We start from the raw sequence: 24,452 nt of genomic DNA, 5'->3' as shown, positions 1-24,452 counted from the left end.
AGGTAGGACAATACTGAGAGATGTGTAAAAGAAAGAACGGAATGAGCTGATGTAGAAATTGGAAGCCACTAATTGGGATATTTTATTTGATGCAATGGCTGTATCCAGTAGGTATAGAGCAGTGGTCCCCAAACTTTTTGGCACCAGGGACCGGTTTCGTGGAAGACAGTTTTTCCACGGAGGGGGGGTGGGGGGGTGGTTCAGGCAGTAATGCGAGTGATGGGGAGCGATGGGGAGCGGCAGATGAACCTTCGCTCGCTCGCCCGCCGCTCACCTCCTGCTGTGCAGACCGGTAGAGGTCTGAGGCCCGCGGGTTGGGGACCCCTGGTACAGAGAATATGATTGAAATGGTTGGTATGTAACTTGTTATGGAAGTCAGTTTAGATTGGAGAATAAGAATATTCTAGGAAGGGCAGGCAGTAAGAAGAAAACTGGGATTGTCTAAATGAGCATTTAACCAAGAACCGAATTGGTAAAATATCAAGAGTTGTGAATTCAATAAAAATAATCAAAGCACACAGAGTCAAACATTTTTAGGGTTAGAAGTGACCTCAAAGAACTATCTGGTCCAGTGATCTGCCATTAAAACGGGTAAAATAGTATGATCCTGCTGTATACCTATTATTTAAACGTGTGACATTGGCATTTGCAGAGACATGGCGAACTTTGCTCTCAGTGTGATGTAACTCAGGATATGACAGCAGGAACTGCATGGTATTACACTATTGTGTGGCCCTTCCTAGTCGTATGACAAGAATCCTATATATTTTACCATCTCTGATATACAATTCTGACCACTGGGACACAAGTGTTTATAGGGCTTTTGTTTTTATAGTCTCTCACTCTACTTCTTTCTCTTACTCAACAGAGACACTCTGTTTAAAAACATTCCTCATACTCTACACCCCCTTTAATAAACTATCCTGTTTCCCTTCTAAACACCACCAAAGATTTATTCCCCTCCACTTTCTCAGCTCCTAGTCACTCCTCACTCGTCCTAAGCTAGTAGACCCCTCCCCACGAATTACCAAGTGGAATTGCTTTTTTTGGTCCTGATTCTTCTTGAGCCTTGTGCAGCACTTCCTGATGGTCCACTCTCTTCTCCTTGCATCTCTCTCTTCCCGGGCTTCCTCGGTTTGTTTTCCCTGTTTCTCTTCCTCCTCTCTGATTAGTCCATCCCAGGCTCTTGGTAGGTACCTCCTTCTCTTCTGCCATCCACTCTTTATCTATTTGTGCTAAAAACTCATCCAGGGTTTTCTAGGGTGATCTCATTGCCCACTCCACCACCATCATTCTTTAGAAAGACTTCCAAATCCAGACCTGCATCTCCTTCCCAGATCTCTTCTAAGCTGCAAAGCTGTGTTCTCATCTGCCTACTTATTACTCGTCCCTGCTTGGATGTTCCATAGATTCCACAAAAGTAACATCTCAAAAACTGAACTCAATATCTTTTCCCCTAAACTCCCTCCTCTCTTAAATTGGAAGGCTCCCCTTACCCCTGCCCTCCATCAGACTTTAGGATTGGGCTTCCCAATTCAGAGTAGGTTTCCTCAGGTCCGTCATACTTTGTGTCTCCCCCTCCCCTATTTTATCTTCCTATGTCCACCATACCCAGTCCTTTAACTATTAAGCCTTTCATCAATCAAATCTAAGCACTAGAAGGGCTCATTGAGCATTTCGTGATAGTCTAGCCTACAAGCAAAACAAATTCTTCATCCGGTAAGAAAAGGGTCACAGAGTCTGTGACCAGAAAATTAAAAGCCTGAGCTGAATCCTTTGGAGATTAAAGATGCATCAAGACTTATTTCCTGGAATAAACAGCATTGTTTGATGATGATGTATTGTATATCGTTTTAACACCATAGAAAACATTTTAAAAGAACAAAACTACCTTTTTAAACCTTATAGTTCCACAAAAAAAGTACTCTGAAATTAATTGCATTTTTCCACTTTCCAAAGTTAGCTCTTAATTCATTCATTTATTCACTAATTCATTCAACTTATTAGCCTCGTAGAATACAGAGGAGAATTCCTGAAGCAGGAATTTTATAGTCCTGGGAGAGACCCATATTCCTGTAAAATAATGAAAGTATATTTGAAAGTAAATGTTGCCAAAAATGTAAATAATTCCAGATATTTATAAGATAGCATAAAATAAACCTTTAATAAAGTCACATTTGGATAGCACTTTTGGCATTAGACTCTTAGGGGAATAGATCTATATTATCTTAGTTTATCTCAGTTTGGAATTTAATCCATTATATGTTGCATCTCTAAAGACTCTAGAAGTTATCAATTACATACTAAGATCTTGAGCTGAAGTTTGGTTTAAATCTGTTAAACATCTACGTAATTAATATTTAATCCTTCAACGTGGCAGAGTCTGTGCTTTTTCTGCAAACCATAATTGCAAAGATCATAATTACAGTAATTAAGACGATTCTTTGAAGTACATTCATCTAACAGTTTTTGTATTACACCAAGTATAAATGCAACACCTGAACTGCCTTTCGGGACTGATCAAATAACTAATAAAATGAATAAAAATATTTTAAGTCTGAATAAATTTTACGTATCTCAAAAGGGGATTGTAAAGTCATATTACAGACTAGTTAATAGCATATCCTTGTATCATGTGTTGACCTGTTCCAGGTCAACATCCATTTTCCTTTTAAGGCTTACATGAAGTCAAAGCCTCAGAAACAAGGCCCGGGAGCCTACCCTCTGAGCTGGGACTCTTTTGGGTAGGAAGAGGATTTGAGGAGCCTGGTGTCTACTGGCCAGAGAGGAATGAAGTGTCCTTTGCTCACCCACTAAAACAGACTTTTTCCCACCTGCTGTTTGCCAAAAAGCAAAGAGCAATCACGTTTGCAAGGTCAAACTAGCTTGGAGAGATGCTATAAAACATACATGGCCCCCTGAGAAATTCAACATCTCCATCAGCAAGTTAAAAACTAGAAGTCCTTTAGGAAAGAGACAGGCTTAACCTTGTTAATCCCGCCCTGCCCAGGCTTATATGACCACGAGGCCCTTTTCTTGAAGGGCCTTTTGTTGAGTAGCAACTATTAATGCCTCTGCAGAGCCCACATGAGGGAACGTGGCTCTGAGCCTCAGTTAATTCGTGTTCTATGGCAGGCTTGACTGTGGCTGTTTTGCCCACCCAGATTTCCCCATAGACTATTCAGGTGGAAACCTCTCTTGTGAACATAGAATCCTTCACAAAATAATCTGCATGGTGCTCATTTCCTCTCCACTAGACCAAAAATTAAATCAGCCAAAGCAGGGACCCAGCCTGTCGATTGGTGTAATTCTCTACCCCGAAGCTGATTATTAAGTTGGCCTTTCTGGCAAAAGCTGCTTCAACAACCCACCGGCAGGTGTTAAAACCTGAAGGGAGAAAACTATGTGTGTACAAAGCCTCCGTGTCTGTTGCATGAGGTTCATCTGCTTCGTTGTCTGAATGTAAGTAGCACTCGCAGGTCTGCGCTAGGATACACTTTGCAGCCGCAGTAGCCAACCTCACCGAGCAGTCTGAGCCCTATGCCCACTCCGACCACGTTCTGTCCTTCATCTGCGCAGCAGCCCTAGACATTGGCAGATGGAGAAACTGAGTTAGGGAGGTTCAGTCACTTGTCCAAGTTCACTTAAATACTAAGTGGCAGAGCCAGAATTCCAAACCGGGTCATCCACTTCTGGGGTGCACACTCCAATTCGTTTCCCCACGCAGCTCTCCAGGCAGAATTAATACAAGCTGACCTCCGAGTATCAGACCTTTGTCCAGGCTTGGCCTTAGAGAGAACCTTTGCAGAGCTCATTTCTTCTGGACAAGGCAGCTATATCAAAGGCTATACTTTAAGAAAGAACTCGGTGGGAGAAAAGGAGGTGAACATAGGCTCAAATTCTGGTAGTAAAACTAGGGTTTCCAGTGATGAAATTTTGTGTATGTCTTTTGTCACATCATCGCATGGACTGCCAATGCCCTTTTTACCACTGAAAACAGGGTGATGTGGGCCTTTAAATCAAATTGGAGAATGAATCCAGAAAACCCAGAATAGTTCAGAAAACTCATCCTGAGAATTTTGTTCCTCTGGAAAGACTTCAGGTACCCAAACCTGAATTAGTTTCCTATTGTTTCCATAACAACTTGTCACAAACTTAGTGGCTTAAAACAACACAAATTAATTTTGTTACAGTTTTGAAGGTCAGAAGTCCAACACAGGTCTCATGGACTAAAATCAAGGTATTGGCAGAGCTGTATTCCTTGCGAACGCCCCTTGGGGAGAATCTGTTTCCTTGCCTTTTCCAGCTTCTAGAGGCAGCCAGCATTCCTTGACTTGGGTCTTTCTCATGTTACATCTCTCTCTGACCACAGCTGGGAAGGTTCTCTGCTTTTAAGGACCCTTGTGACTACACTGGGCCCACTCAGATAATCCAGGATAATCTCCGCATCTCAAGGTCCATAGCCTTAATCACATCTGCAAAGCCCCTTTCCTGTGTAAAGTAACATACACACAAGTTCCAGAGATTAGGACGTGGACATCTTGGGGTGGGAGAGGGGGCATAATTCTGCCTTCCAGAGCTGTACCACTTAACCCTTCTGAGCCTTGGTTTCCCCATCTGTAAAATGAGGACAGTAATAGTGCCCACCTCCTGAGGTTGTTGTGAGGATTCAATGAATTAGTACAAGTAAAGCATGTGGCAAGCATGCACTAGGTGCTGTTATTATTTCTGGCCTCTGAGATAGCAATCAGCAAAGCAGCCTCTTCCTGGGTCGCAACAACCTGCAGAAGTCACAGCTTCTTTGATATTGATTTTTTCAGAGAGGAGAGAAAATGTTACTAGAAAAGAAAAAATTAACGTTAACTCATGCTGCTTGAATATTTTATTCCCGGGAGCTCCGTGATCTCTTGCCACAGGACAGAACCCAGGGCGACTGCAGTCATTCTGTGAATAATAGGAACTCATGTTTTATAGATCTGAAGCCACAGAGATAGAGTTTGTAAAAAAAGTCATACATGATTTTCAAAACTGATAACTACCATCATCCCCCCCCAAAAATGTTAATAATTGGCATGCTAACAGATTTAGCTAACATGCTCTGTGCCTTAGTGCAGGAAAAGCGCTCTTCCCTCCAGCCACAAATACAGTGGTCCCAAAGGCTGCTGGGAGCTGTCTGTAATTGTATCACATGAGAAATGGACAACTGTGGTGGAGGGGAGACCAAGTCGAGAGGGATGTTTCGGTTTCGATGGCAGCTTTCAGGAAGGCAAAGAGATAGGACTTGAATAGCTTTTGAAGCACGACTTGATTAAATTAAAGGTCTGGCAAATAAGTGCTATAAGGAAGAGTTAAAACGATTGGTTTAATTTGCCAGGAAAAGAAAAGACTAAGGGATGAGTTAATCTTCCATTTTAGATGAAAAGGTTTTTAAATGAGGAAGATATGGTCCTGCTGCTTTCCATGCCCACAGAGGATTAAAGGGAGAAACAAACCAACAAGCAAAACCTTGAGTTAGAACAGAAGAGACATGTTTATTTAGGGCTCCATAAGTAAAATGCAGCCCTGAAAGTAGTGAAGTCCCTAACTCTAGTCATTTTTAAGAAAAAAATTAATGCTGGTATTTTCACTTGTCCAATGTAAACATTCATATTTATGATTTCAGTCCAGAGATACTGTCTCTTTGGGGGGAGAAAAAAAAAAAGCTATGCTTCCGGTTATCTTAAGGACTACAAAAAAGAAAAAAACAGCTAAAACAAAAATAAAATTGAGGACTCAAAATTATACTAGTTTTCTTAAAGGTAGGAAAATTTTAGACATTCAGTCAATTAATACTTATTGAACACTCAGTTTATTAGACATTAGGCTTGTTTTTTTGGCAAGTTGTTCATAATAAATTTGAGGTGTAATTTACTCATTCATTCGAAAAATACTTATGGAGTGACCAACTGTATTCCAGGCACTGGAGGCAGAAAAGGTCCCTGTTCTCATAGAGCAGATGTGCTAGTGGGAAACAGACAAGAAACACATAACCACGCGAACAGGTCATGATAAAATACTCTACAGTAGCCAGCTGAAGTCGGGGTTGTGATAGGACTACTGGGTCACTCTGTGAGGTCAGAACGATCTGGGGAGGTCTCTCCGAGGAGCTGAGTGACTAGAAGAAGTCATTGTGCAAACAGTAGCTCAGGGAAAGAGCATTCCAGGCAGGGCGAACTCTTAGTGCAAAGGCCCCAAGGCTGAGCATTCTGAGGACCTCAAAGGACTCAGCGGGGTGGCAGGGGTTGGCAGGGAGGGGTAGGCCATCTGTGGCTGGTGCAAGTTGGACCTTCCAGGAGCCAGCCGTACAAGATGATGAGGTCCCAGAAGTTAACTGGGGCTTTGTCATCCAGGAGGGAGTGTGGATCTTATTCTTAACGTGATGGGATGTTTAAGCAAAGGAATGACTAGATCTAATTTCTATTTTTACTACATGTATCATCCTGGATGAATCTCATAAACATAATGCACAGTGAAAAAAAAAGCAGGAGAGTGAAAGCAAGTATAATTCCACTTGTACAAAGAACAAGTGTGCAAAAATAAACGGCGTCATTTGGGGATACGTAGAAATGTGATAAAGTATAAAGAAAATGAATGGTAAAGACAAAACTCAATGTAGTGGTTCCTGGGGAGGTTGCAGGAGGAGGGGAGTGCAATTGTGAACGAGAGACTTCACAGGGATTGATGGGTTCTGTTTCTCAGGTTGAGTAGAGGGCACAATGGTACTTGTCACATTACTGTAAATACCTGATATGTATATTCATATATACTCTCTATGAATGAAATATTTCATTATCCAAATTGTATTTTTAAATGACTCCTCTTGCTGCTGAATGTCTGGATTGTAAAGAGGCAAGAGTCAAATCAGAGACAAAGTAGAAGCTGTTGCACTAGTCAGAGAGGGTGGTGAGGAATGAGGGAAAGGGAAGAGTTTTCAGCTTGTGCAACAGGGCATGTGGTGATGCCATCTCCTGATGGGGGGGAGGCCCAGGAGGAACAGGTAGGGAAGGTAGGCCACCAAGAGTTAAGTGTTGGGGACTTCCCTGGTGGTGCAGTGGTTAAGAATCCGCCTGCCAGTGCAGGGGACATGGGTTCAAGTCCTGGTCCAGGAAGATCCCACATGTCACGGAGCAACTAAGCCCATGGCCACAACTACTGAAGCCTGCGCACCTAGAGCCTGTGCTCCACAACAAGAGAAGCCACCACAATGAGAAGCCCGTGCACCGCAAGGAAGAGTAGCCCCCGCTCGCCAAAACTAGAGAAAGCCCGCGTGCAGCAATGAAGACCCAACGCAGCCAAAGAAAAAAAAAAAATAGAGAGTTAAGTGTTGGGACTTCCCTGGCAGTCCAGTGTTTAAGACTCTGCGCTTCCACTGCAGGGGGCACAGGTTCGATCCCTGGTCGGGAAACTAATATCCTGCATGCCACACGACGCGGCCAAAAAAAAAAAAGAGTTAAGTGTTGCGCATATTCGTGTGTTATGGCTGTTAAACATGCATGTGTCAGACTTCTCTGGCGGCCCAGTGGTTAAGAATCTGCCTGCCAATGCAAGGGACACAGGTTTGAGCCCTGGTCCGGGTAGATCCCACATGGTGTGGAGCAACTAAGCCTGTGTGCCACAACTACTAAGCCTGTGCTCTAGAGCCCATGAGCCACAACTACTGAGCCCACGTGCCACAACTACTGAAGCCTGCGTGCCTAGAGCCCATGCTCCGCAACAAGAGAAGCCACCACAATGAGAAGCCCACGCACCACAACTAGAGAAAGCCCATGTGCAGCAAAGAAGACCCAATGCAGCCAAAAAAAAAAAAAAATGCATGTGAAAATGTCTGGTAGACAACTGGATAAATGAGACTGGAGTTGGGAGGTCAGGACTGGAGATCTAGATTTGGGCATCATTGCCATGTAGGTGATGTTAGAACTCTGGGTCTGGATCACTAAGGCTCCTTATGCTGTTCTCATATGTTTATAATTGTCCTTAGGAGCTCCAGTCATCCTCAACCCTCATATGATAGTTGTTGCAAAATCAAAAAGAGAAGTGTGACATTCTGAAGACTTCATATAGAATAATTTACACTTTACTCTTTTTCATCTTTTTCATTTCTAGATTTTAGAAATACTAATTTTCTGCATTCTCCTATATTTCCATAAAAGAAAAGGAATAAAACACATTGCGATTCTGCTAACCCTGGTGGCACTTCTAGGTAAGGATATTTTTTGTTTTCTAATTATCTAATCTAGCCATGCTAAGTCATAAAAGAGTTTAAAGGAAAATATTTGAGCATTCTATTTTTTCTCATTGTTTCTACTTTTCAATTCTGATCTATAGAAACTGAGTCTCAGTTACGCAAATTATACTTTGCATGTCCATTGCTGCAATTGATATATGTTTAATTTTTAATATATTTAAGGATTTTTACTTCTTGATAGTTTTATTTGCTCTCTGACAATTTGGGGATTTTTTTCTGAGTAAATAATTGAAGAATATTAAAAGAGAAACAAATGAATAAACCCAAATGAAACTTTTGTATCAGAAGTTATCTAGGTCTATCCTGTTTACATTTAGGAAAAAAAACAAACAAACTTTAAAACATGGCTAATATGAAACAAACGTGAGCAGTATGATTTTTCTTGAATACAACATTTCTTTCATTCATTATTTAACTACCCACTTCCTTTTTTTCCAGAGGCACCTTATAAGATTTGAAAACTGATGCTTACATAAGCCCTCTATATATTTTTAAATCTATTCTCCCTCCCCACTCCTCTGTATCTCTCTCTCTCACACATATACATACATATATATATCTCAACACTAGGAGATCTCACTAATCATTTGGGAAATTCCCTTTTCAAAAATTTATTTATAATTCCTTCTTTGCCTAAGATGACCCATCCATCACATGTTGTTTACTCTAACTTTGTACATTGTATTTATACCTTTGAGGCAGCTGCAGCTCCCATGTTCACGAGGTGCTGGAGGTTTCATTTCTTCATTTCATCAACTCTCCTTTGAATTGGAAGAGTTGCATTTGTGATAGTTACTTGTAGAAACAAATTTACTCTAGAACATGTTCAGGTATGTGGTTGATCAAAAGAACAGAAAAGAAACTTTATATTTTTTTTCTTCCAAATTACCAGGTAGGGAGAACAAAAGCAAACTAAGAGAAAAGATGCACATTATGTAGGAAAATATTGAAAATAAAGGAAATTTTAAATAGGAAAGTAAGATAACAGAATTAAGACCATACATATCAGCTTTGATCATAAATGTAAATGGGGTAAGTTTACCAAGTAAAAATGAAAGATTTCCAAATTGGACTTCAGAAAAATTCCCATATTGATTTTGAAAAAGATTCTGAAATTGGATTCAGCCAGTTTCCTCTGGTTCAGCTCTATAAGGGTTATTCAAACAGCACCCTTTCTGACTGGCCTCTGCTGGTTGTGAAATATTTTGACTTCATACATAAATTTCATCTAAACAAGGTAACTCAGATTGAAAGTAAAAGAAAGCAGAAGGTCATTATATTACCGTCTAAGTTGAAATCAAGGCAGAAGCACTAAATGCAACAGAGGATCCTGGAGGCTCCCCTGTTAGTATTTAGTTGCTAATCAGGGTAGGACTGGGGCTTGGAAGGAGGAGGCATCAGGGGACAGGGGCCCTCAGTAGACTGGGCAGCAGCTATTTCAGAAACTACATTAGCATAAATATAAGAGGAGCAGGAGACTTCTCTTAGCTCATGGAAATAAGTAGACAGAAAAATATGTAAAATTAGAGAAACTGAATGCTTAATTTTGATCTGGCAGCTCTAATGTTGAACTCTAAATCCAGAAAGCAGAGAATACACCTTCTTTCAAGTGCCTGTGTAACATTTACAAAAGCTGATCTTACGATTGGCCACAAAGGAATTTTTGATAAATTCCAGGAAGTTGAAATAGTACAGAGCACATCTTCAGATCACAGTGAAATAAAAACAGAAAATAATAACAAAAATAGAACCACTAAAACCGTACCACCTGGGAATGTTAAACACTATGCTTAAACTGCAGCTGGGCTAAAGCAGAAACCACGATTTCATTACAGCATATATTTCTTAAATTATTATGAAAACACTTAATATTAAACCTATAGTTTATGCCTAATGCTGTATTCAGAAGGAAATTCATTGCTTTAAATGTAAGTCAATTAAGTACTCAGCTCAAGAAGTTAGGGGAAAGAAGCACAGAAATAAAGCTGAGGCAAGCAGAAAGGAGCAATTAGTAAAGATAAAGGCAAAAATTAATGAAATAGAAAGCAGAAAAGCAACGGACCGATACATAAACCCAAGAATCAGTTCTGAGGAAGAACTAGGAATAAACTGAGAAGGCTGACTTTTAAACATGGGTCAGCATAATTAATGTTGGGTAAAAATCGTACTGTTGTAATGATGAAAGTAATACATGTCTACTGCTGAGAATTAAGAAAACAGAGAAAGACAACAAGAAACTATAAAATATAAAATATTTTAATATAAAATATAAAAATTCATATAATTGAGCACTGCAGCATGATATGATGGGAGTGTGTCTGGTCCTCTGTAGAAGATAGTTTACCAACAGATTTCAGAAGAACAGTGGCTGTCAACACAGTAATTGCCCTTTAGGTGATTTTCCTACAGAAATTGGCAGAATGATATACAAAGATTTGTATTCAAGGATATTCATCACAGTTTCATTTTTAATACCAAAAAAATGGATACAATCAAAATATCCAAGAGTAAGGAATTCCCAAAAGGCATTCCCATTCATACAAAGGCTTACTCTCCAGCCAATAAAAATCATACTTTAGAAGAATAATTAGTGGCATAGAAAATACTTAATGGTGATGGAAAATTGGTTCCTAAGTAGTATATACTGTATGATTCACATGTTATATTTGTGCTTAGCGATAGAAAAATAACTACAAAGAGTCTCAAATGTTAAAAATGATTTGGGGATGAGTGTTGAGATTACAGGTGATTTTTATTTTTCTTTCCAGACTTTTCTGCATTTTCCAGATTTTTGTAAATGGGCATGCATACTTTTTATAGTTTAAAAAAAATGAGTTTAAAGTTTATTCATAATCCCATTGCCTAGAGATAGCCGCTGATAGTATCTTGATGTAGTTTCTTCTAGCCATTTTTTCTGTGCATATGTAAGTACTTTCTACTTTTATATCTACAGCATTAGAATGATACTGCATTACAATTTGGTATTCCCACCCATCCTCATTAACCACCCCCGCCCTCAAAAAAATTTAGAAGTACTCAACACCAGCTTAGAAATACAATAAACAGTGATTAATCAGGTGGTGATTGTGCATGCTTTGAAAATATAGTGATTAACTCTAGCAACTGATAGTTGGTTTAGCTGTTTAATAAAGAATTCTAGTTTTGTTTTTGTTTTGTATTTAAGTATAATTTAACATCCGATGGTGGTTGAATTAGGTGGCCTTTGCAACCCTGAGGTTCTGAGGCGAAGGGAATAGTGTGTTCAACTCTTTCTCCGTTAATGATCTCTTTTGGAAAGCTGGTTGTTCAGACAACAAGCCCATCACCACATCGCGCTCTAATTTCAAGCCAAGTGTTTAGGAGGAAATCAAGGTCCCGCAAGAGCTAACCTTATAAACTTAAACCATCAAGTGACATACATGTCTATAGATATTTTACATTTCTAGATTAGCTAAAATATGACTATTTTCATAATCTATAGAAAATATGTAAAATGACCAAGTCAAAAAACATTTAAAGTGAAGAAGGGCCCAGCTGTAAGGGCCTCTTTGTTCAGATTGGAAGTTTGTTTTTAGAATTTATCACCTGGTCTCCTCTGTTAATTATGACTTTTAACAGAAAGAAAATGCCTAATTTGGAAGTGTTCCCTGGTATCCTTCAAGTCAAAGTATATTTTTAGTTTTTGGAAAACTAGGCTTTTCCTAGTTGGCCATCACCTGCTATTTTAAACATTTTATATATATATATATATCCTTTTCAAAAGCTAAAAGGAATAAAGCTCAGATATATTACGACCAAGTAGATCAAAGATAGTATTTCTTCTTCACACTGCCTTTGACTTACAGATATTTGATTTCATGTAAAAATTATTTTTTAACTTTCTGTGGGTTTCAGCTAAATTATGGAATTATATGCAACAGTAGTTTCAAGAGACCTAAGACAAAAACAAACACTCTCTTCTTCCTACGGAAACACTGTGTTTCCAGAAAATTCTTCCTTGCTTTCATACTAACATAACCTTATCAAATCACTTTTTCCTCATTGCTGTTTGAAACATATGAGAAACTTGTTCCCATAGCGATAAGTTCCTCTTTAGCATAGAAAATAAACAGACATTGCTTATGTAAATCTTAGATTTACGGTTGACTCTGAGAAATGAATACTCAGCTCTGTCCTACTTACTATTAACGTCCTTGTCAAAAAATATTTTTAATGAAACTTCTAGGCGTTTACTAGCAAAAGGACTCATATGTAGACTTAGTACAACTCTTAGTAAACTCACGGAGTGAGTTGCTTTTCACTTTCCAGTCTTCTCATCTATTTGGCTTTAAATTTTTTCAGTATAGTTTAATAGTTATTTTCCCATTAATGTCACATGGGCAATCTGCCTTTTCTTATCTCCTCCCTTCATTGTTTTCTTCCTTTCCCGTCTACTAGTAATTATAACCTCCACAGCGTCCTTTCAACAGTGAGGGCTGGAAAATAAGCGTCTTGCTCCAAAGATAAGCACTCAGTCACACAACAGATCTTTAGCTGATTTAAGCAAATGGAAAGCCCACAGCTTGAGCAACAGGGCTACTGCTTGGCTGGCATCACAACCTACCCTACACCTCTCAGGGCAGTATTCATTCTTAAAGCATAATAGGGGTATTTACTACTCTACCATGTAAAGTTAAGATACTTATTTGTAATTCTACCTCAAATATGTATTTTATTTGTGTTTTGTGTTTTCTTTTTCAGCCTCATTGACTGTCATTTCAGTAAAGGCCGTCTCAGGCATGATCACTTTTTCTGTGACGGATAAAATGCAACTAACTTATCCCATCTTCTATATCATGTTTATCATCATGATAGCATCTTGTGTTTTCCAAGTCAAGTAAGTTAGCTCTTACGTACTCACTGCTCTTTCAACATTCCTGTGCTTCTCTGAGCATTCATCTTTATTGGCCTCAGATGATAATTAAAATTAGATGCAACTGATTTCTAAGGGTGAGGGGTCTATGCTTATCCTCGGCCAATATCCCTGGCTTTATCTTTCACATCCAATAATAAGTTTTTATGAAGCATTGCCTTCATGTTTTGTGAGTTCTAAAGTGTGGCCATAATCCAGCTAAGTGCACTTTGATACTTTCCTGATGCTCTTCTGCTTGTAATTAATATCCATCGCACACAGGTTGTCATTAGCAATAAATCAAAGGGGCAGGTCCACATCCAGGATTTCATTCTAAATATAGGAAATACATGAACCCTTCACCTTCATTTCTTAGCTCATACTCATTAATTGCCCAGAGATGGACAAAACCAGACGTTTGGCCGGGAGGGAAATCCTTTCCCCAAAACTTTGCATCTTCAGCCAGAATGTTCTTTGCACCCACGGGATTGCAGAATGATTGTTTTACATTTCTCTTGGGGCCTCACAGTGGTGATATGGAACATTTTTAATTTCTGCTCTTCTCTCCCCCCACCTCCATCTGCTCCAATCTCTTCCCCTCCAGTTCACATCATGATTTTGCCTTTGCTGCTAGGTTCTCCTGAGTCCACCAGAAAGCTTTCTGTTTACCCCAAAATGCTATGCAGGAGCACCAGCCCAGTGCCAGCCAGGAAATCAAAGCCCAAATTTTGGAGGAGAGTGGTTCCTTCCTTAGGTGCTAGAAGTCAAGTCTAATTGTTACGGGTTGAATATGGACCCTGTTACAAGGAGTGTGTTACAGGAGAAATCCAATGTCCTGTCACTGTTTCATTTGTCATAAACAAACTGTTCCTTTTGTTTGTTTATCAGACCAAGTGTGTATCTAATACTTGAATCATGAAACTGTTTTGTTGCATCTCTCTTCTGAATTAATCAGTACAGTTTCAGAATTTAGTGATTAGCATCATTATCTTTAAACTCTGCTTCATGAATTTAAAAGCCAGATACAACTGAAGGTAAACTACAGTCCTATCACCCTTGTTTCAGTCCCTGCACCTGTCACACTAGAACTACGTGACCACGCTAGAACTGTAGAACCATGGTTCTCAGCCCTGGCTTCCCATTACAATTCATTACCTGAGGAGGTTTGTTTGTACATATATGTATACATGCACATATATACTTACATGCCTGTGTACATGCATGTGTGTGTGTATACATGCATGTACACACACACACGTAGAGGAACACTTGGGCTCTACTCACAAATTTTTTTTTCAATTGCTCTAGAATAGGACCTAAACACTAGTGCTTTTTAAAGTGCCCAGGTGATGTCAATGCAATGCGCTGCTTCAGAAAAGGTCTAGTCCCTGACAGGGCTGCACAGTGCAGTTGTGGGAACCTGAACCATGTTGGCGGCCAAAGTGGGAAGCTGAGCTCCCACATGTGCTCTGCAGCTGGAGGGCTGAGCATTGTTTTTGAAACATTAAACATTCCTTTACTTCTCCATCTTCTTTCTTGGCACGTGGCATGTCAAGGGATAGCTATACCATTCCCCAGATATGATATTTAACAGGTTCTAAAGTCTATCCTAATGAATCAGCCCCAGTGTGATACTGGTCCAGCAGCTTGAATCGCTTCCAACTCAAACTTCTGTGGCCTCCAAATATGATTAATTGCTTTTCATTGTTACTGTTGTTGGTTTAAACAGACCGTAAAACCTGACATCTGATCTCATACATCAGATGCATATAAGCTATGACTGCTGATTGGAAATGCCCTTTTACTGCACTTCCTTTCCCTTTGTAGTTGTAGCTAAAGAACATGCATTTCTCGATGTTATTGTTAACTTATTGTTGAGCGTCTCTCAAAGACAGAGCTTCAGTAAGTGCCTTCTGCTCTAGGCTCCTGAATCAAGCCACAAAACTCTACAGTACAGCGACGGTGGTGCCCGTTAACCATACTTTCTTTACAATCAGTGCCATTATTGCAGGTGAGTTTTGGCTTTCTACGCTTAGGTGATTCTATCCCCATAACAAGCATAAATGAAGTCTCCCTCAGAGTGATGAGAAAATCAAGGAATATTTTGGTTATAAGGGAATGTATAGCCCACATCCTCCTAGCTACCACCCAGTGTCTGAACTTCCTCCATAACATCCTCTAGGAGAGCTTATTCTACTTTGTGTGAATGTTCCCCAGTGCTCTCTGTCCCCCGAGACAGTTCAGTCCTGGTTTGAATCACTCTAATAATTTGGAGAGCTCTAATTATTAGAAAGTATTCCCCTGTATTGGAACTGAAATAAGCCTCCCTGTGAATTCAAGATGCTCATCTTAGTTCTGCTTTCTGGAGTCTTCTCCTTACCAGCCCTTCTGATAATCAAAGCACACATCCTCTTGTGTCCTGTCTCTGGACCAAACATCCCCAGTTCAATGGACTCTTCCCTCCCTGGTCCTCACCACCTGCATCAGAGAGAGGGGTCCAAAAGTGAATCCAGTGTTCCAGGGAAGGCCAGACAGATGAGAATAGAAACTACTACCTTTGCTGTTCTGGCCTCTATTTTTCTACCACTGTAGTTCTTTTCTTCCTATGGAAAATTTTTTAAATATGTCAGACACAATAGTGTTAAAAAAGTATAAATTTGAAACTTGGTCCAAACAAAAATACAGTAGATTCAGGTATATCATTTGTAAGTTTGGTACTGGTATACCTTAGTTCATTGGCTTATTAGATGTATTTACTACCTTGTCATATTGGGACTTCATTTCCCAATGCAAAGTTTCTGTATTATGGAGGTAATTAGGTATTATCTGTTGCCTAATGGACACATCTTTTTTATTTCATGGCAAACAGGGTGACTGCCAGTGGGCAATTTTTAAGTGTAATTAATGCATTTTCTGTTTCCCAAAATTGAAACTTACTTTTAAAGAGAAAGATTATATCTGAAAACGTCTAATTTTTTTTAGCATTTTATGCTTGTTGACAAAAGAAAGTAACAAAAGATTGTACACTTGTGTGCCCTAGAAATATTGAAAAAGGAAAAGAGCAAGGCCAAAAACATTTATAGGCATGACATACAGCATAATAATTAAGATGACTGTGCTAAAGACGTGTAAAACATGTAGTTCCCCTGAAAAGAAGGTTTTATAGGAGGACCAACAGGGCTGGATCTGAATACTTAGCACACCAAGTAATTGATGAATCAGGGAAGCTGGAACTTTCTGGGAGTGATAATAGTTCACCTGATGTTACTGAAGTGTGGAATGGAGGTGAAGCTTCTTGACTTACTTCTCCTCTTTGCCCCCATCAAAAAGTATAGCTTAAAATGAAAATGAGATACCATATTTTGCCTGCTAAATTAGTAAAGCTTTTGTTTTGCTCTTTTTATCTCAATAATCAATGCTGACAAGGCTGAAGTGTTGCAGGCACTCTCGTGGAGTTGGGTACCATGGTACCGCCCTCCTAGAACTGAGTTTCATAGTTTTTATCAAGAGCCTTAAAAATGTTTCTACTCTTTGATCCTACAACTCAAAAACAAAAAACAAATAACCCAATTAAAAAATGGGCAAAGGACTTGATTAAGACATTTCTTCAGAGAAGATGTGCAAATGGCCAACAAGCACATGAAAAGATGTTCAACATCACTAATCATTAGGAAAATGCAAACCAAAACCACTTCACACCCATTAGGATGACTACTAGCAAATAAATAAATAAATAAATAAATAAATAAATAAATAAAATAACAAATGTCGGCAAGTATATGAAGAAATTGGAACCCTTGTGCACCGTTAGTGGGAATGTAAAGTGGTGTAGCCACTATGGCAGTTCCTCAAAAAATTAAGCATAGAATTACCATATGATCCAGCAATTCTACTTCTGGGTATATGTCCGAAAGAATTGAAAGCAGGGACTCAAACAGATATTTGTACACCTAGGTTCATAGCAGCATTATTCACAGTAGCCAAATGTCAGAAGCAACATAAATTGACAGATGAATGGATAAAGAATATGTGGTGTATACATACAATGGAATATTATTCAGCCATCAAAAAGGAAAGAATTTTTGATACATGCTACAACATGGATGAACCTTGAGGACATTATGCTAAGTGAAACAAGCCAGTCACAAAAGGGTAAATACTGTATGATTCCACTTATATGAGGTATCCAGAGTAGTCAAACTTACAGAAATGGAAAGTAGAGTGGTGATTACCAGGGGCTGGGGGGAGGCAGAAATGGGGAGTTATTTAATGGGTATAGAGTTTCAGTTTTACAGGATAAAAAGTTCTGAAGATTGGTTGCACAACGGTATGAATATAGTTGGCCCTCTATATCAACAGTTCTGCATCTGTGGATATAACCAACAGTGGATAGAAAATATCCCCTCCCCCCAAAAAATTCCAGAAAGTTCCAAAAAGCGAAAATTTAATATGCCACATGGTAGCAACTATTCACATAGCATTTACGCTGTATTAGGTATTATAAGTAATTTAGAGATGATTTAAAGTATTTGTGGAGGATGTGTGTAGGTTATATGCAAATATTATGCCATTTTATATAAGGGACTTGAGCATCCTCGGATTTTGGTATCCATGGGGGGGTCCTACAACCAAATCCTGTGGGTACCGAGTGACGACTGTATACTTAACACAACTGCACTGTAAACTTTAAAATGTTTAGGATGGTAAATTTTATGTTATGTGTATTTTACTACACTTTTTTTAGTTTTTGCTCTGTTTTAACAGAAATTCCTCTTAAAGCGACAACAACAAAAAAAATCCTAAAATACTGGGAAAAAAATATGTAGAGAAGTTTATTGACACTTTACAAAAGCAAAACATTTGAAACAATTTAAAATGTCCTTCAAGAAATGAATATTATGGGGCACCAGCTCAGAATAACAAGAAAACATTAAAATGATCACAAGGAAATGTGTAATAACATGGAAAAATGCTTCAGAAGTGTTGATTCATTCAACAAATATTCATCAGAATGGGACATGGCTTATTCCTGTAGGAAGTTTATCCTCTAGGTGAGGAGATAGACTTGAGACTGAGAAAGCCCCTGTCTTGTTCCCTGTCGTATCTGCAGCACCTAAGCAGTGGCTGGCACTTAGGACTCTCAATAAATACTTGTCAACAGGGTAGCAAGGCTAACACCACACACACACAAATTTGATTCCAAGTAATATATAATTTAAAGATAACTTATTTAGTAAAAACTCTACGAAGGCTTTGGGACCATAGGCCAAGAGGAAATCATTGAGACTAACAAGGAGAGAAGAAAAGCTCATCGGAGTAAAGGACACATCCACATTTCCCTTCACCCAGAAGGAAAGACCAGATGAAGGAGATGGGAGAGGGGGTTGGCGGTGAGAAATGGAGCTGGGGTAGCAGATCAGCATCCTCCAGTGCCTGAATGAGCATGTGCCAGACCCACAAACCGCAGGGCATTGCCAAGACTGACAGCATGGGGAGCAGCTGGCCTGAAGCGCGAGCGCCGTGTCAAAGGCCCAGAGTCCACCCAGATGCACAGGTCAGGCTTGCTGACCCCTGGCTTGAAACTGTAGGTGGGAAATATCAGTCGAGTTTTGTTTTCTTGCACGTGCCAGTGGGACAAATCTTGGACTGGATAAGAAATTTCTGTTGGCAAAAGTTATGTTAATGGTGCTGATTTTTTAATAATGATACTTACATTATATAAAGTCTACAAATCTGTGTTCTTTTGGGATCACTGAAAATGTTAGTATGGCATGCAAATATTTTTAAACTACAGGATATGCATTTTAAGGGTAACTATACTTAGAAAAAATAATATATTAATTTGAAAAACAGTATGTAGCTATTGTAAATATTCTTACCCTAAAATTAATGTTATCTTCTATTTCTATGGTAGGTACCATATTTTATCAGGAATTCCTTGGTGCAGCTTTTCTCACTATATTTATATATCTTTTTGGGTGAGTAAATGTCTCAGAAGTAAGGTATGTGAAATCCTATTACTTTTATGTGAGATTTTTGGCATTGTACCTGAGGCATAGAAAATTGGAAAATTATATAAGAAACATCAGTTCCCCAAGCTCCTAAAAGAAACATATTTTTCAACTTAACACCCTACCCAGGGCTCAGTGTCTTTGTGATTTAAGTATCTCTCTGAGGGTTCTGAAACATTGGGGATTTTCTGTTCCAGCCAAGGTCAAGGTAAATCCACTGGCCCTTGTAGCTACTCCACATTTTTATACTCTATCAGACCTACCCCACCCTTGGGAACCCCTAGGTTAGATCTCAATCAGGGAACCACAGATGCCCCTAGGATCACCTAGAACAAAAGGCCAAGACTGGGGCAGATCCCTACCTTTGGACCTAATAACATCAGATTGGTGCCATCCCTCTCTTGTGTCTGGGTGCCCAGCTTTAACCCTGCCTGGAGATTTGGAGGACAGTCACTGCTGGCATTCTGACAAACAGAGAGCAGAACTTTGACAGAATATCGCCAATGTATCAATTCTTCCATTGGTTCCAGCTGGCACTCTATGAATGCTTAGTTGCTTCTTGATGTGGTATCCTGCATGACCATTGTTATGCAAACTTGAGCCCAGACTATTTTCAGTGTAGAAAATCATCTATCTTGAGAATTCAATTTCATAAGATTTTTGGGCGAGGCTAAATTTCTGGGATCTGGAAACTATGACTATTCTTATGGCCAAGGACAACAAAATTTCTTAGAAAATTAAAGAATAAATTATTTTTTTGCTCGTGTTGCATGCCAGTAATGAGTCTGGGCATGCATGGATAGAAAATGAGACCTAGTGTCTACCCAAAGGGTTTAGAGCCTAAATTAGCCTCCAGATGGTAAAAACCTGAAGCAGAGACTTATTGGAAGCTGCCCAGGTCTTGGTTCTGGGGACAAATATTATTGGCTGCAGCAATTAAGACAAGTTCTAGGCAGCTTACCATGAGAAACAGAAAGAATAAAACCAGTGGAATGTATGTCATCGTGTAGAATATGGAATTCAGTTATTTAACACTGTGAGTTCTTTCAGTGATCTTGTGTTCTTTATCACCATTATTCTCACAGGTGTTTTCTGTCATTCCTTGGTGTGGTTTTGGTCACAAGAAATCGAGAAAAGGAACATCTGCCACAGTCTTACATTGATTTTGGACATGTCCCTGGTAAAACTGTGTATTCCTTAATTTAGAATAGAAAATTTGATCCTTATAAATTAATCATTGCTGGTATGATTTGGGGTGTTAAATTAATATAAAACATAATTCTTACCCTCAAAAACATGTACATTTCATGATGAAACCAGAGGTGATAGTTTAACTGTAAATGTTAATAATCATTTATTTGAATATCGGCTTTGCACAGAACGCTGGGGTTAGAAAAGAACTGATCCTTGTCTTCTTGATTTGGGTGATGTTGCAGATTTCCTTTTGAGGTTTCTTTAAATTGGAAAAGGGTAGGGAAAGGAGTGGGAGTGGCAAGAACAGACCCTTGTTGCTTGGAGAGCCTTTGAGGGAACATCTAAGGCCAGAAGGTCAGGTGCTCAGACGGAGGTGGCCTGTACACTGTAGGGCCAAGAGAGACGTTCTTCTCGATCACCTGAACGTGAGCTTCTTCCCCTCTCCCTTACCTCACTCATCCAGAGCGGATGCATCGCTCTCCCAGTTCTCCACTCTCACTGAGAATGACTAGCTTCTGTCACGTACACAACACAAGCCACGTCCAGAACAAAGGAAGCGGGCTGCAGTGTCCTCACCCCCTCCCCTGCTCACCACCCCCAACAATCTCCAGTTTTGCTGGGGATCTGGGGTGACCTATAGGTTTCTAGACAAGAAGCAGTGATGTTCTCACAGCTTCCTCCACCATTCTGCTGGGACCCAGCCTTTGAAGCAAGAAGCATTAAAGCCTCATCCCTACGACTGAGAAAATAGGGCCCTATGAGTTCTGTGTTCTCTTTCCCATTCGAGCCATCTTAGCAGCTAAGAGCACTCAGTGCAAGAATTGGCATTCGTGGCAAGGGTGTGTGTTAGAGATGCCTTGTATGGTTAGGGGTTCTTTGGTGGGAAATAAAGTTTACTTCTTCTTAACTCTATTTTTCATTTCACACAGCCCCATACATAGGATCAGTAACAGCTTTAGAAGCCACTAGGAAAGACTGTTTTTCTCTGTTGTTACATGCGTTAGACTAAACATGGACAAGGAGACAGAACACTGGGGAGAGAGGTTTGGAGATGAGTGCATGCTTCACGTTAATCTCCTGACTGATCCAACCTGATTTCCGTGCTCAGCATGGTAGACCCTGGGCGGGAGACAGCTCAGTCATGTGGACAGCAGTGATCACACATCAAGGGGCGCGGAGTTCCGTGGGCCTTTCTTCCTTGACGTTTATCTCTTCTATTTAGAGGGTGACCACCTAGTATCTTTTAAAGGGAATAAAATGTGGCCTAGATAGAGGAGAAATTATTAAGACTTATTCTTCTGTAAGAGCTCAAAAGATTCTTTGTGATTATTATCTCCGCAGGGAAACAAATGTTGGACAAAATACAACCAGATTCAAACGGCTTATCCTATGGAACTTTGCCTGATGGAAGTGACTCCACAAAGAGCCCAAGTGGAGAGAAGAAAGAGGTCTGAAATGCCGAGAGGGATGGCTTCTGGCCTGTTATTCGATACCACCTTTTAAAACATTGCACATGTTCAATTTGTGTCAGCAGCTATTTTATGCTGACATGTGCTCCCATTTGTTTAGTCCTTTACCCCACCTCCATGTCTATGGACTATCAGGGCCTTCCTAAGCTTTGACACTCTAATGTTTTCCTGGAATGTGATTTGAAGTGTTCCCCACACCCTGGACCTCTCCCTAGTGATCATCAAACTGGCTAGATCTTAATTAGAGCCTGGCTACCCAAGCAGGAGTGTCACACAAAAATGTGCGTCCACGATTTGGCTGCAGAACACATCGGTTGCTTTTCCCATACAGCTTGCAAGATCAGTTGCTTTGCTTTAAAGGGACACTTTAGCCCCACCACCTCGCTCCTAAACCAAAGGTTTGAGAGCATTCATTTTTCCTAAGACATCTTTTATGAACCTCCCCCAAAACATTTCACCTTCCTATTCCCAAATTGAGTGGTGAATCATCTTTTCTGAAAACTAGCCCTATCACAAATATCCTTTGAAAATTAAGGGTGTCTTTAAAATTAGAATTTATACCCCATTCTATGATGGGGTATACCAAAACCAAAAGACCTTGACTGGTGGACTTTTTTAAGCTTAAGAAAGGAAAAATTTAAGAATTAGTACCAATTTTTTAAATAAAAATGTAATAGAATGGTGACGTTTTCTTCAGCTGTATGATCCTATTATACTTGAATTGAAACTGAAGACAAACTTCATATACTATGCCTTTATTTGTTTAGATCTTATAATTTATCAAGTGGGTTTTTAATGTTTTAACTTTTAACACGTCTCAAAAATCATATATAAATTCTTAGTGATATTTTCACTAACACTCTGTTTCTTCCTCAAGGCATTACTTCAAGCTTTAGAATAAAATTCTTCTAGGTAAAAGAACAGTTATGATTAGAGAACTAGATTTCAGCCTTTTTAAATCTGTAGACATAGAACACGGCCAGGCGGTCCAACCTAAGTCTAGGGAGGAGACCCAGGTGCTACCATACCCTGAATGGCTCTTCCGCTGCCATAGTGACATAGCTACTAAGATACATTTGCAGGTAGAGTCCATAATCATATCTGTTATTATTTATGATCTCCTAATATTTAAATGAGAAGAAAAGAACTAGCTTTCATTATCACCAACACCAAATAATAAGCCCCATCCTTAATGACGTATCAGAAACCTCAGACCACTTCTGACAGGCCAGTCCAATATTATTCCAGCCAATTGTCTTGCATTTGTTCGGTTGTTTAACTCAGAACTATTGAAACTATAGTCTTAACTGCTTTGGGTCTTTTATCTTTGTTCTTTGTCATGACCTGCATCCCTGACCAGACCAACCAAACTGGGCCACAAAGGTGAGATTCAAATCCATCACCAATGTATGAATAATAACCTAGAGCCCATGTCTGGCTTTTGAACTCCTGGTAACAATTCCTGCCATTGTGGAAAGTGTCCCATTAATTCAAATAACGTAGTCATATAATTTATGGCATGTTTTACTGAACTTGGTCCAACATGTTGGCATTGGAAGGCTCAGCTAAGAAATGTGTCTTAACTACAGGTTTCTGGTGACTCCTAAAACTGGTTTCAAAGATTTGGAAAATAATTAGACAGAAGAGTTTTACTTGAAGTGGGACTATATTTATAGCTATAGCACGTGGTTTTGCACGTTGTAGAATTTTGCACAGAGACAAGCATAATGCCAGTACTTTAGTGGTCGCCAACATTTGCATCTTTTAAAAGTTGTAAGAAATGACATTGACATGCACATTTGCACAGTCCAGCAATGCTTCAGGAGTTTAGGTAACATATAAAATATATTCAGACCTAATTTTACTTTCCATATTGCGTCTCCAAAGTAAGGTGAGTAGGAGATTTAGTTGTATTGACTTGTAAAGATTTTTTAAATTACACACTGCACGACAACAACCAAAGCCAACCCTGTCCTTCTCTTGGCATTGTGAGTTGGGGACTTTTAGCCAACACTTGACTCATCTGACTGTCTAGACCAGGGGGGTCTGCAAACTCTTCCTGTAACGACACAGAGAGTAAATATTTTGGGGTTTGCTGGCCATACAGTGTCTGTGGCAACCGCTCAACTCTGCCATTGTAGCATGAAAGCAGCCATAGACAGTATATAAACAAATGAGCGTGGCTGGTGTCAGTAAAATTTTATTTACAGAAGGAGGTGGCCAGTTGGTGGGCTATAGCTTTCCAACCCTTGGTCTAGACTCCTCTGGCCTTGCCGTGCTGCTTCTTCCTTATTTCTTGGGCGTTCAAGAGTTTAAAAAACAAACTGGATGCAATGGGAGCGTTAGCCATGTCTTGATATTTACATTAGGATCTTGTGGCTTATGTAAGATACAAATGAAAGTAATGAGTTCATCATTGGTGCCCAAATTCTTCTCTCTTGAAGGTAGCGGTTCTTTTATAAGCACCACTAACTGTATTGGAAGGGCCTCTCCAATCCCACACTCTTAAGTGGATAATTGCCTCAGAAATGAGTAGCAGTTACCTCTCATGTAGCAGATTAAAGCAGAGGTCCTTACCATCTGATTGTTATCAGTTTAAGTGT

At 39.6% G+C, this 24,452-nt stretch overlaps 1 protein-coding gene across 2 annotated transcripts in view; it reads left to right on the top strand.

Annotated features, from left to right (window-relative positions):
* Positions 1-22,539, top strand: part of NIPAL2 (NIPA like domain containing 2) — a 70,453-nt gene extending 47,914 nt beyond the window's left edge. For both annotated transcript variants that reach the window (XM_068525648.1, XM_068525647.1), the window contains 6 exons: positions 8,143-8,239; positions 13,025-13,160; positions 15,098-15,186; positions 19,090-19,153; positions 20,272-20,366; positions 21,722-22,539. In XM_068525648.1, coding sequence (XP_068381749.1) covers positions 8,143-8,239; positions 13,025-13,160; positions 15,098-15,186; positions 19,090-19,153; positions 20,272-20,366; positions 21,722-21,834 — 594 coding nt within the window. In that variant the 3' untranslated portion in view covers positions 21,835-22,539. The remainder of the gene's footprint in view (positions 1-8,142; positions 8,240-13,024; positions 13,161-15,097; positions 15,187-19,089; positions 19,154-20,271; positions 20,367-21,721) is intronic.
* The last annotated feature ends 1,913 nt before the right edge of the window (positions 22,540-24,452 follow it).

The sequence above is a fragment of the Eschrichtius robustus genome, chromosome 17 (assembly GCF_028021215.1).
Source record: "Eschrichtius robustus isolate mEscRob2 chromosome 17, mEscRob2.pri, whole genome shotgun sequence".
In the NCBI taxonomy this organism is placed as follows: Eukaryota; Metazoa; Chordata; class Mammalia; order Artiodactyla; family Eschrichtiidae; genus Eschrichtius; species Eschrichtius robustus.
This window is presented reverse-complemented; position numbering and strand designations above follow the sequence as displayed.